Source organism: Pituophis catenifer, unplaced genomic scaffold (assembly GCF_029215685.1).
Source record: "Pituophis catenifer annectens isolate HBS135680 unplaced genomic scaffold, rPitCat1.0.hap2 SCAF_2, whole genome shotgun sequence".
In the NCBI taxonomy this organism is placed as follows: Eukaryota; Metazoa; Chordata; class Lepidosauria; order Squamata; family Colubridae; genus Pituophis; species Pituophis catenifer.
The window spans coordinates 285,028,453-285,042,492 of NW_027256882.1; the positions used below are offsets into that span (position 1 = coordinate 285,028,453).

The 14,040-nt window shown below is 40.7% G+C and overlaps 1 protein-coding gene across 1 annotated transcript in view; it reads left to right on the top strand.

The window, feature by feature from the left end:
• Positions 1 to 14,040, top strand: part of MYO5B (myosin VB) — a 231,029-nt gene that overhangs the window by 172,097 nt on the left and 44,892 nt on the right. Inside the window, exons 24-27 of the mRNA XM_070935994.1 lie at positions 348 to 365; positions 1,480 to 1,530; positions 7,331 to 7,570; positions 11,533 to 11,633. Coding sequence (XP_070792095.1) covers positions 348 to 365; positions 1,480 to 1,530; positions 7,331 to 7,570; positions 11,533 to 11,633 — 410 coding nt within the window. The remainder of the gene's footprint in view (positions 1 to 347; positions 366 to 1,479; positions 1,531 to 7,330; positions 7,571 to 11,532; positions 11,634 to 14,040) is intronic.

The following is a 14,040-nucleotide window of genomic DNA, read 5'->3' on the forward strand; positions in this document are numbered from 1 at the left end:
TTTTTTGGACAACTTCTATATAGCAATAGTAATAGCACTAAGACTTATATACCGCTTCACAGTGCTTTACAGCCCTTTCTAAGCGGTTTACAGAGTCAGCCTATTGCCCCCAACAATCTGGGTCCTCATTTTACCCACCTCGGAAGGATGGAAGGCTCAGTCAACCTTGAACCAGTGGGGATCAAACTGTTGTGGTCCGCCAGCAGCCTGAGGAGCTGGCAGCCAAGTCGGACAGCAATGAGGCTGAGGAAGAACATGGGCCAGTCCTGGAGGCTGGGGAAGGCCCGGATGAGGGCTCTGCATCAGAGGCAGAGATGGGGCCAGGGCCATCAGGGAGTGATGTGCAGACTTCAGAGCCTCCAGAGGCTGACAGTAGAGAGGCAGAGGAACAGGAGGAGCCTGTTCCTAGTGCATGTATGAGAAGAGCTGCCAGAAGGCAGGAGCAGATAAAGCAAAGAGGACAACTCAGGAGTAGGGCCAAAAGATGATTGGCCCCTCCCATAAGGCTTAAAAGACCAGCAATGGCTCTTGGCCTCTTTGCCGGAAAACAACGTTGAGAGAATTGCTTCTTGTTTCACTGTATTTATTTCTTGTCGGCGTCTTCTGCTTCTGAACTTTTGCCAAGGAAAGCCTTTGGCAGTTTGCCTAATTATCCCAAGGTCGGTGATAAACTGAGGAATGGTGTTTTGAAGAATTTGCTTTAATTTAGTTTGGACTACGCTGAGAATGAGTTAATTCTCAGCTGTTCTAATAAAGTCTGTTTGTTTTGGAACTGTTTGCATTTAATACTAATGCCAGCAGTCAGCAGAAGTATTTTGCAATACGGCATACTAACCACTGGGCCACCAATGTTAATAGAGATAGTCCTTGACTTACAACCATTTGTTTAGCGACATTCAGTGTTACAACAACAGCACTGAAAAAAGTGAGTTATGATCATTTCTCACACTTACGACACTTGCAGCATCCCCAAGGTCACGTGATCAAAATCCAAACACTTGGCAACTGACTCATATTTATGACGGTTGTAGTGTCCCGGGGTCATGTGATCCCTTCTGACAAGCAAAATCAATGGGGAAGCCAGGCTCACGTAACCATTGTGTTACTAACTGAACAACTGCAGTGATTCACTTAACAACCGTGGCATGAAAGGTTGTAAAATGGGGGTAGGGGGGAGATCACTTAACAACTGTCTTGTTTAGCAATAGAAATTTTGGGCCTAACTGTGGTTGTAAGTCGAGGACTACCTGTGCTTAAAATGAGGGATCAGGAAATCCCTTTGCTTGTATTTCTTGTTTATCTTGTCCTCAGATTGCTCTGTTTCCTAAATGCCCTTTATTTTCAATATCCTTTTCATGATCAAAGTGCTATCAATGGCAGACAGTGTAAGGCCTGCGAGCAGAAATCCACTGTTACTTGTTGTCAAATCAGATGTCTCTTTTCTTGTCTTCCCAATCCATCTAGGAAATTGAAACGAAGAATGAAATGGATTTGGACCGAGATACAGATCTAGCATACAACAGTCTGAAGGTAAAAGAAATCTCCTAACCAGTTTCCCTCCTCCCCCCAATGCCAGGTATCCGGTGATGGTGCTAATAACCTGCAAGAGTTTTACGGTTATCAGTCTTTATAAATCTCTCTTGCAGGAGCATTCTATAATATCTGGTCATACTTTACTAACTTATAGTTTTCCTTTCCTTGAACTGGGGGGCAGTGTTGTTTAGATTTCTGAGTGGAAGCTTACTTCAGTTTTCCTTTGCTTTATAAACCCACGAAGGTCATAAATGTGAGGAATGGTCAGAAAGTTACATTTTCATCACTGTGAACTGTCACTAAACAAAGCGGTCGCTAAATGAGGGCTTCCTGCATTCAACAAGGTGTACCCTTCTATTGGTTGATACAATTGAATAGGGAGTGGAATTAGGATGTGTGCATGTAGAAGGATGTTTTCTGTGGATAATATTGCTAGATAGGGAAATAAAAAAGCTTGCAAAATTATAGAAGAGCCTTGGTGGCACAGCAGACTAAAGTGCTGTTAAGTAAAACCAGCTGCCTGCAATTACTGCGAGTTCCAATCTCACCAGGCTCAAGGTTGACTCAGCCTTCCATCCTTACAAGGTAGGTAAAATGAGGACCCGGATTGTGGGGGCAATAAACTGACTTTGTATAAAAAAAGAACACCGCTTAGGGGGGCCCCGAAAGCCCTACTAAGCAGGTATATACAAAAGTATGAAGGCTATTGCTTAACGCATTGTAAGCCGCCCTGAGTCTCCGGAGAAGGGCGGCATATAAATCGAACCAATAAATAAATAAACAATAAATAAATAGAGACAAAGCTGTAATAATAGAATTCTATTATTACAGTTTTGTCTCTAATTTTGCAAGCTTTTTTATTTCTCTATCTAGTAATATTATCCAAGGAAAACATCTTTCTACACGCACGCATCCTAATTGGAGTTGGAAGGGACCTTGGAGGTATTCTGGTCCAACCCCTTGCTCAAGCAGGGGACCTTATGACATTTCAGACAAATGGTTGTTCAGTCTCTTCTTGAAAACGTCCAGTGATGGAGAATCCAAAATATCTGGAGTCAAGTTTTCCCACTGTTTAATTGTTCTCACTGTCAGGAAATTTCTCCTTAGTTGTAGGTCGGACCTCTCCTTGATAAAATATTCAGAATTGGTAAAACAAAAAAAATCAATCAAAAAAGTTCCTCATACCATTTTTAAAACACAAAATGCAACATAAAAACCTGAATATATAGAAAGATGTTGCTGTTTGGAGTTTGAAAGGGATTTTTTTCTCCTAGTTTTTTTTTGTTCTGTTGGATACCGTAAGAAAATTTTAGGTGGGTAGGTCCGAAATCTCTACTCCAGGATTTTAGGGCCACAAATTATTCTAGGTACTCAGTAACTCAGAATTTGACTAAATGATAGGAAGGATACCAAGTTGGTTTGGGAAAAAATAATAATTTAATTGGATCTTAGAGCTGTTGCAGAGACCTTGAAAGAAAGTATAAAAAAGAAAAGTCACATAGCAACTCTTATCTGTTGTATTCAGCCAGAAGAGCATGTTCTCCTTGACTGTCAATTTCCTACTGTTCTTCTTAAGAAATGTTGCTGCTGAATATTAACCATGCCCATAGAAATGACTGTTGCAATATCACATAGAAAGACCTAAAGGAATTAATTAGGACTAATTAATTAATAAATTAGGGTGCATATCTCCTCCGAGCGAAAAGGTGAATTCAGCCATTGTTCAAAGTTACTTTGAATAAAAGAAATCGAGAGCATCTACAGAGCATTTAATTCTAGGATTTATTTCTGATTTACAACCTATCAATTTGGAGCACAGTAGGACTCTCCAATATGGAATGGGAATTAAAAATCTACAATAAATTTAAAACACAACCACACTGTCTTCCTATGGAACTGGGAATCATGAATAAAAACATTAACACTAATCTATTAAAGACTCAGTTTTTTGACTCAGGAGGCTGTCACCACAATTCAACCTCCCCTGTTACCAAAAATGGGAATTTTTATCTTAATAACTAATATTCTTCTGGGTTTATAAGCTAGAGAGTTGAATACCTGTGCAAATGAATAACTTTGGAGATGAAATCTCAAAATGATGGTGTAGAGAGATCAGTAGTCTGATCCCAAGTTTCGGGTAAGGGATAATTTGTACCCCAGTTTGGAGATGATGATGATTTATTTATTTGTATCCAGCTTTTATTATTTTTTACAAATAAGTCAGCAAACATATCCAGTACACCTTCCTCCTCCAGTTTTCCCCAGAACAACAACCCTGTGAAGTGAATTGGGCTGAGAGGGAGTGATTGGCTCAAAGTCATCCAGCTGGCTTTGATGCCTAAGATGGGACTAGAACTTACTGTCTCCTGGTGATTGGCCAATATCATCCTGCCAGCTTTCATGCTTAAGGCAGAACTAGAACTTACCATCTCCTGGTGATTGGCCCAAAGTCATCCTGCCAGCTTTCACACTTAAGGCAGAACTAGAACTCACCATCTCCTGGTGATTGGCCCAAAGTCATCCTGCCGGCTTTCACACTTAAGGCAGGACTAGAACTCACCATCTCCTGGTGATTGGCCCAAAGTCATCCTGCCGGCTTTCACACTTAAGGCAGGACTAGAACTCACCATCTCCTGGTGATTGGCCCAAAGTCATCCTGCCGGCTTTCACGCTTAAGGCAGGACTAGAACTCACCATCTCCTGGTGATTGGCCCAAAGTCATCCTGCCAGCTTTCATGCTTAAGGCAGGACTAGAACTCACCATCTCCTGGTGATTGGCCCAAAGTCATCCTGCCGGCTTTCACACTTAAGGTGAGATTAGAATGCAGACTCCTGTTCTAGCTTGATGCTTTAACCACCATCAAGGGCAAGAAGAAGTAATAGCCCAACCTTTCCCAACTTTGTTGGGAAAACCCTGCAAATATGTTAGAACCATTCTCAACATTTGGAATTCTCATCTCAATGAAGACCCAGACTGCAGAAAATTGTCAGTATAGTCCATTTCCTACCATAAGTTATCACCTACGGATTTTTCCATTTTGTGTGCAAAATTCCCTAAGGACAAAGGCATAAATAGAATCTGCTGTTTCTTCTTCTTTATTTTTTACTGACATAAACAGTTTTCAGAGAAATGATTGCATTTTGAACCATTTTTCTAAAAAAAAATATTATGCTCATGATTAATGCAGAGGTGCTTGGAATTTGAAAGTATTTTTTTTTTCTTTGAGGAAAAATCAAGATAGTGGGTAGAGGTCATTGGTAAATTGTTTCCTTTAGAAACAATAAAAGTTTAGCAGGGAGTAAATCAGTAGCCTCCTTTTCCTTCACTGGCGTTCCCCCTGCTTTTCCAATGCAAGTAAGAATAGGAAGTTTCTACTGTATCTTGCAAGTGAGAGCCAATTTGGTGTGGTGATTAAAACAACAGAAACCAGGAGACTGTGAGTTCTAATCCCGCCCCCCACCCTTGGGCAGAAAGCCAGATGGGTGACCTTGGGCGAGGACCAATCTCTCAGCCCAAGGAAGGAGACAATAGCAAACCACTTCTGATATTTTGCCAAGAAAACTGCAAGGACTTGTCCAGGCAGTCAGCAGGTGTCGAAAGCACTAAAACCCCAAAACACTTTTGTAAATAGTCTGTGCTGCTTCTAGAATTAATGGGAAAAATTAATGGGAAAAGAATGTATATGAGATCAGAAATCAACCAAAAGGAGAATATTGGTACCACGAACACACATGAAGAGAGGTGGAGTGAAGCACACTGTCTAATCTCTTCTTAAAAACCTCCAGTGATGAAGCATCCACAGCTTCTGAAGGGAAGCTGTTCCACTCATTAATTGTCTCACTGTAGGAAGTTTCTCCTTAATTCCAGGTTGCTTCTCTCCTTAATTAGTTTCCATCCATTGTTTCTTGTGCTGCCTACAGGTGCTTTGGAAAATAGAGCATCTTGCAATCATGTAATCAGTTTCCAGCAAAAAATGCCCATTGGGAAATCTGGGTTCATTTAACGAACACATAATTCGTTCAAACATTATTATAAAATTGGGTCTGACTTGATTTATGACCGCAACAATTTACAATAGAAATTCTGGTCCCAGTTGCAACTTGAGTACTACCTGTAGTCATTTTTCCCCCCCCAGAAATCAGAGTTAGAGATCCATTTCAAATATTGGTAAATGGACAAACTAGAAAAATGAGGCTCTTGGGAAATCAAATTTTGTGAAAGAAGCTAAGTTTTGCTCAGAATTTTGGTGATCATAGAAGACGAAACTTAATTGGCAAAACATACTTGGGCAGTATTGCAATTTTAGAGGACTAGAAGTAATACCTCTGCAGCGAAAACAACAAAGATTCGTGATCACCGGGGTTTTCATGGGTCTTGCAAAGTCCTCCAAAGCATATAATGAAGTGTTATTTACTGAAAGCACTTTAACCAATTACTGCATCCAGTTTTGGTCATGACATTACAAAAAAGATGTTGAGACTTTGGAAAAAGTGCAGAGAAGAGTAACAAAGACGATTAAAGGACTGGAGACTAAAACATATGAAGAATAGTTGCAGGAATTGGGAATGGCCAGTCTAAAGAAAAGAAGGCCTAAGGGGGACATGATAGTAATAATTCAGTATTTGAGGGGCTGCCATAAAGAAGAGGGGATCAATTTATTTTCCAAAGCACCTGAAGGCAGGACAAGAAGTAATGGATGGAAACTAATCAAGGAGAGAAGCAACCTGGAGTTAAGGAGAAACTTCCTAACAGTGAGGCCAATTAACCAGTTCTCCTGCTTAAGCAGGGGGCTGGACTAGAAGACCTCCAAGGTTCCTTCCAGTTTTATTCTGAATTGCTCAACCTAGAGGGCTTCTAGAAATCAGTTTCTACCCCATGTCTTATGCCTTAAAAATGTTGTACTAAAGGAATAAAGTGAATAACAAGCCCAGGGGATCAGTTTTTAATTTATATCATTTTTATAATAACAGCTGGGATGGAAGTAATTCAAAGAAAGGAAGAACAAAACAAGCTGAATTTTCAGTCAGTGGAATCGTCCCAGGTCCTTTTCTTCATTTTCCTTGCAGCTTCTTTTATAGTATCCCTAACAAGCTGTGATGTAAAATCAATCAGTCATGAAATCCGTTGCGAGTTTTTTCTCTTTTGATTTCTGGCACATCCGGATCTCACTTGCCCCAAAACAAGGCAGGGTAAATTAAGTGAGTTTTTCTCAATCCTGGAAAAAAAATCAGTCCATTGAGGGAAAAACAAGGGTAATGCCCATGTCTCATTCAACAGTTGAGAGCAATTTCTCAAGAGTGTCTGTATTTAGAGAAGGAAATACTAAAACTACTAAATACTAAAAATACTAAAACTCAAAATCCAAAGGTTTTCTTCTAGCTCTGTTCAATTGCAAACCATTGTGACTTTTAAGATCTCGAAGTTTTCTCCTTTTTTGTACTTTCTGACTGTGATCACCAGTGGATTCTTCTGAACGTTGTGTTGTTGTCACTACTGTCCACTCAAAACAGCAGCAGACAAGCCCACTTGGGAGATAAATCTGCCTCTTGCATTTGATGTGGTTTGTATATTCTCACCACCTGCTTTGTTTTACCAGCTGGCCTCTCCAAGAGATGGAAAGGAACTGAAACATTAATTTAAATGTGCTCCCCCATCTGTTTTAAGTTTTATCACCCAGCTCTGTGCATCTAGCTGACCATTTTGTGTGTGTGTATGTTTTTCCAAACACACCTGCCCTCCATGAGTTATAAAAATGTATGGAAACGGGAATCACTTTTCAAATATCCTTTTTAATAGAGGCAAGAGTTAGAATCCGAGAACAAGAAACTGAAAAATGACCTAAACGAACTCAGGAAGACTGTTGTGGATGGCGTTGTCCAAAACAATTCTTCCAATGACGTTCATGACACCTACAACCTACTCCTGAATCAGCTCAAGTCAGCTAGTGAAGAGCTGGAAGTACGGAAGGAAGAGGTGCTCATTCTCAGGACCCAGATTATAAGAGCAGCCCAGCAAAAAGACGCAGGCAGAAATATGGTAACGAAAGAGAAAGCGTGTGCAACTTATCTCATTGTGCATGTGTTCTTTTCACCACGTTGTCAGCTGTTGTGCACGTCGTATTACTAAAATTACAAAGCCATTTTTGTTGTTTACAAGATGATTGTTCCTCCACTTTTTTTTTTAAAGCATTATCTGAGAGAGAGAGAGAAAGAGAGAGAGGGAATGAGGGAAACTTCTGATTTTAAATCTGTAAACTGGAAAATGATGCAGATTTTGACATGCAGAGGAAATGTCTATGGCAGGGGTCAGCAACCATGGCTCTGGAGCCGCATGTGGCTCTTTCATCCCTCTGCTGCAGCTCCTTGTGGCTGGTCGGCTCCACAATTGATAGGGCTTTCGGTTAGGACAGGTAGAGGAAAAAGGATGCCGTGCTAGGAGGAGACTCTATGGTGGGGGAACAGAACTTCTGGTCGGCTCCAGAATTGAATGGGGGGCTTCCGGTTAGGACCTTTGTGGCTCTTTGAGTGCTTAAGGTTGCCGACCTCTGGTCTATGGAGATTCTCAATCATCCAGGTCATGGTTGCCCAAAGGTACTTTTTCTAAAAGACAGCTGGATTTTTTTCTTTCCAAACATTTTTTTTTTTAATTTGATTTATATGCCGCCCTTCTCTGAAGACTCAGGGCGGCTTACAATGTGCTCAGCAATATGCTCAGCAATAGCCTTCATCCTTTTGTATATTTATACAAAGTCAGCTTATTGCCCCCACAACTGGGTCCTCCATTTACCTACCTTAGAAAGGATGGAAGGCTGAGTCAACCTTGCTTCTTGTCCAAGAAGCTTCTTCAGTTCTAATTGACTGGATCCTTCTATTCCCCACTAGTCAGGTAGAACTGGAATTGAACTGAAGAAGCTCCTTGAATGAGAAGCAAAATGTTTTCAAGGGAAAAAAAAATCCTACGAAACTCTAGTTGCCTTTTGGAAAAAACCACCTTTGCAGAAGAAATATGTCCGATGAAGCACTGATGAAATCATCTAGCTCCAAAACTAGTCAAATTGTGGCCTTGAAAATTCTAAAACATTGAATTCAGCTTTGGCAGATAAAGGAATGATGTGCTACTTGCTTTTCTTCTGTGTCTTGACCACAATGCAGTAATGGAGATTGATGGTGAGTCGCTGTGGCGCAGTGGTTAGAGTGCAGTACTGCAGGCTACTTCTGCTGACTGCTGGCTGCCTGCAATTTGGCAGTTCAAATCTCACCAGGCTCAAGGTTGACTCAGCCTTCCATCCTTCCGAGGTCGGTAAAATGAGGAGCCAGATTGTTGGGGGCAATAGGCTGACTCTATAAACCACTTAGAGAGGCCTGTAAAACACTGTAAAGCGGCATATAGGTCTAAGTGCTACTGCTATTGCTATTGCCCATCTTGAGCCGCAATCCGTAGAGCAAATGGACAGTTCTCAGCTTCAAGCTTGTATCTAGGGTGGGAATAAGAGCTGCTCTGAGGTTTGTGGAAGAGCCTCAGAGGGTTTCCCATTCCTAATCTTCCACTGGACTTGGTGGGGCCTTCAGTGGGCTTTAAAACAAACAAAGGGGTTGAAGCAAACAAAGCTATTGATGTAGCATTGAATCAACATTGCACCAGGAATCAACAGCAAATGGAATTGTTTGTAGGCCATATTGAGATATGTGACAAACCACGAGTTAGCAGAGGACGCTTAATTTTGGTTTCTGCATTAAGCAGCAGATTGGCCCTTGGGATTTAAATATGCCATTCTTACTCTGTGATAAGGAAGCTGAAAGATCTGGAGATCTATGATGAAACAGAGGATTCTTGGGCCACTCTGGGCCAAGATTTATGTCTGCTCTAAAAATGTAGATGATCAGGATGGTTCAGGAAAAAGAAATTAGCTGCTTCGGAGGTAGAGTTATGCTAGGGTGTTTTTCTATTCCTGGTTCATGATGGAAGTTTCTGCTGTCAAAAGATTGCAGTTATGTTCCAGGTGCTTTCCTTAGAAAGTTGCCCAAGTATAAGAAAAATTTAGTTTATGTCAGGGGTCTCCAAACTTGGCAAATCAAGGTTGTGGATTTCAAACCAAGGATTTCAACTCCAGCCATACTGGTTGCAGAATTATGGAGTTGAAGTCGACAAAATCTTAAAGCTGCCAAGGTTGGGACCCCATGGTTTATATGCTCCTCTATTGTATTCACTTGGGAGAAGTCCCTTATATTCGAAAGGCTTTTCTCCCGCTGATCTAATGATGGGCACATTGACAGTATGTTTTTTTTAAAAAATGATGGCACTGCAAAACATAAATAAACTGAAGTGAAAGGTAAAGAAATGTCCACAGGCAAGAACCTGGCATTTGATTAACCAACCAGTTTCAGTTGCATCAATGCTAACTTCAAAAGAGCTGCAAGCGTCAGTAAAAATGATTCGCATTTCAAAGAAGTTGCATTGGGAAAATGTTGATTCAAAAGTCTTAATCAGGGAAAGGCATGGGCCAGAGAATAAAAACAAATTAATATGTATTTTTAAAAAGGCATTTGTGCATGTACATTTCAATAATAATATTAATAACTCCTGTACATACAAACATCAGAGAAAAATGTGTTCAAAGTCATCCAGTCACTTTGGATAGAGAGATGGGCAGACATAGATAGATAGATAGATAGATAGATAGATAGATAGATAGATAGATAGATAGATAGATAGATATCTACACACTCACAAACACAAATACATACACACACACATAAATGTTAGCAAACATTTTGTTAATTGAAAAAAATGCTAATGCAGTTAAGAAAATGAAATGGGTGTTAATTGATTTGCTTATCCTTAGGCTTATTCTAAGGCAATATCAAAGTTAATCCTTCTAAATTATATGAAGCACACTCTTCCATAGTATTTGCATTGACAACTTTCATTTTCTAAAGCTTTTTGCTATTCTGAGAGATTGTCGGCATTGTGATGAATGTGCAGAATTAATATTTGGATTACTTTACAGAACCACAGAATTTCTTCTTTAGGGTTGCATCCCAGGATTTTTTTTTTTAGAATAGGAGAATAGAGTAGGAAGGAATATAAGCTACACAAGTAAAATTCTGCTACACGTCATTTTTCTCTATCTGCAACAACTGAACTAATACAAAGACTAATTTCTGAGGATGACTTTGGCTATACCTGGTATATTTCCTCCAGTACCGTGATGAATTTTATAACTTTCTCCATTTCACTTTCAGTTTTAAGCCCTCCTAGAAGGGGGCGTGATGGCTAAGTGGTTAAAGATGCTCAGCCTGTCAGCTGGAAAGCTGACAGCCTGGGTTTGAGACTCCAGCACCTTGAGATGGGGTGAGCTCCCGTTTCTTCCCCAGCTCCCCCTTCCCGTAGCAGTTTGAAAGCATGCACTTGCAAGTAGATAAATAGGTACCACTTTGGTGGGAAAGTAACGATGTTCCATGCACCTTTGGCCACATAACCATGGAAAAATATCTTCGGACAACCCTTGCTCCCTTTGGCCCAGAAATAGAGATGAGACACAACTGGACAGGGAAACCTTTACCCTTAGATCCCAGCGTTATTCTATCACTGATTCCTTCTCCTTGTAAACTGGCAAACACATTGATTTCATGTTGGTATCATATATTCCTGCTCCTAAATTTGGGAGCAGTAATTTTGTGAAATGAATTATTTGGTATATTTCAACAGAGAATCCTCACTGCTCTCTTTAAAATGCAGGATTCTTTAGAGGAGAGGGAAGAGAATTTAACCAGATTTTTTTAATCTATCTAGTCTCTCTCTATCTCTCTCTTTCTCTTTAACTTCCTTTAGGTTGTATTACTTGGGCTTTTTCTGTTAGCTTTCTGTTGGTTTTCATTTATTTTGTGGCTGTGGTAAATGTGCTTGCAAACCCAAATTAGTGCATGCATAATCAACATGTTACGAAAAGTAGCAATAATTTTATGAGGCAAAATATTGATCTTTTGACTTTTTTTAAGGAATCAAACCTCAAGACGCAAACCAGCTGGCCCAATAGTGACAAACATGTGGATCCAGAAGATGCAATTGAGGCCTACCATGGAATGTGTCAAACTAATCGGTAAGCTGTCTTGATCTATCCATTATGAAAGGCCAGGAAAATTAGAACTGGGGGCCTCTTTAAACTCACTTAAACTCTTTAAATTAATTGGAAGGAGTATCACCAGAGCGGATAATCAACAGTGAGAGTACTGTTAAAGAAACATACATTACTTCCTCTTATAAAAACATCACCTATAGTCTGGGCTAAATGTGGTGTGCCTGTTTAGAATAGAATAACAGTTGAAGGGACCTTGGAGGTCTTTTAGTCCAACCCCCTGCTTAGGCAGGATGCCCTACACACTTCAGACAAATGGTTATCCAATCTCTTCTTAAAAACATCCAATGCTGGAGCATTTACAATGTTTGTGGACTTTGTAGATTTTCTGAAGATATGTCTTCATATGTTCGTGTGTTGTGGGGAATTTATCTTATCTTATCTTATCTTATCTTATCTTATCTTAACTTATCTTCCTGTGTTGTGGAAAACTTCTGGAGAACTGTTTTGCAGTATCTGGCAACCATCCTAAATAGTAAGAGGAACTGAATTCTTTTTAAATCTCATTGTGGAGAAACGTTGACAAACTTTTAAGTGCACCAAAAGTGCTTTTCAAAAGACAACTGGACTTTCTTGGGGATTTTTTTTTTTCCTTGAAGACATTTCGCTTTTCATCCAAGAAGCTTCTTCAGTTCAGAACTAGCCTGGTGGCTTAACCACTAGACTTCTCCCTCTCTCTCCCTCTCTCTCATCAATATTGAAGGCTAGCTGTTTCTGAAGCAAGGATCTTACCTAGAACCTTGAAAAGGACGAAACCTGGAACCTTTTCCTGAAAAACATCCATGTTTACTACTTTAAGTGGAGAAGTTTCAGTTAGCATTCTTTTGATTGCTGTTTGGGGTATCAACCTTGTAAAATACGGAAACAAAGCAAATCTATAGCTACAATTGTCCCTAGCCATTTCTTCTCTGTGAATGTGAGTCATTCCCTTGTATATATTGATTTTTTCTTTTGTTGGGTCTATAATTCTCCCTCCTTCTTTCTCACACCTTTTTATCCCTTTGCTACAATTATCTTGGTCAATTCTGCAAGCATTTCTTTGGCTGAGTTTTCCCTCACATTGACTTGCAGCTCATTCACAGGCCCTTTCACTTCTGGATTCACAAGTGCTGAATCTAAGCAATATGACAATTATGTCAGAATCACCAGTCTTTTCAAACTGGCCTTGTTCCCCCCCCCATATATTCAGAACCACGATATTTCTTAAATGGTGGCACACGGAAACTGAGATTGACTGAATTCCTGCTGCCAATCTGCTTCCTAGGACTCCCTCGTCTTCCCAATTTGTAGTCACGTGAGATCCTCACTGAATAACCCACACAGTCCTCAGGTTACGACAGCAACAGGGACTGCCAGGATTGCCATCACTAAGCAATAAGGTCACGTGACATTGTGCATTATGACCATAGTACTTTGCGATAGGAATTCCGGTCCCAATTGCTATCCTAATCCAAGGACTATCTCTAAAGAATCATAGGGCAGGAAGGGACCTCAGAGGTCTTCTAATCCAACCAACTGCTCAAAGCAGGTGCCCTATACCATCTCAGCCAAATGGTTGTCCAGTCTATATTTGAAAATCACCAATGATGGAACATCACAACCCTGGGAGGCAAGCTATTCCATTGATTAATTGTTCTCACTGTCAGAAAATTTCTCCTTACTTCTAGGTTGGCTCCAGAGGTGGGTTCTACTTACCTTTACTACTGGTTTGCAACGGGGCAGTGCACGCGTGCTTGCTTCGCTCTAGTATGTGTGCGCTCTTCTGCGCATGCACAGAAGCATTTTGATGACGTCGGGGTTGGAGGGCGGAGCCTCCCGCCGGTTTTACTACCGGTTCTATAGAACCGGTGCGAACCAGGGGCAACCCACCACTGGTTGGCTCCTTTTTTAACAGGTTTCCACCCAATAGTCATTAAATCCTTAAGGTTGATTGGTCAGTGTTGGTGGGAAGGAAACAAAAGTTTGGAGAATTCACCTGTCCTTTTTTCTCAATGGCTTTGCATCCAGGAAATAAGGATGCCATCATTGGGTGGCTTTGCCCCTGAATAGGATCACTAGCAGGGCCAGCAAATCTTGTGCCAGTATAGTTATTGGATACAGACTCATTTGGGAGTTGCTGGACTTGTCTATTTTAAAAGAGCTGTGGTGGCGCAGTGGTTAGAAGGCAGTACTGCAGGCTACTTCTGCTGACTGCCGGCCGCCAGCCGTTCAGGAATTTGATTCCCACCAGCTCAAGGTTGACTCAGCCTTCCATCCTTCCGAGGTCAGTAAAATGAGGACCCAGATTGTTGGGGGCAATAGGCTGACTTTGTAAACCGCTTAGAGAGGGCTGTAAAGCACTGTGAAGCGGAATATAAGTCTAAGTGCTATT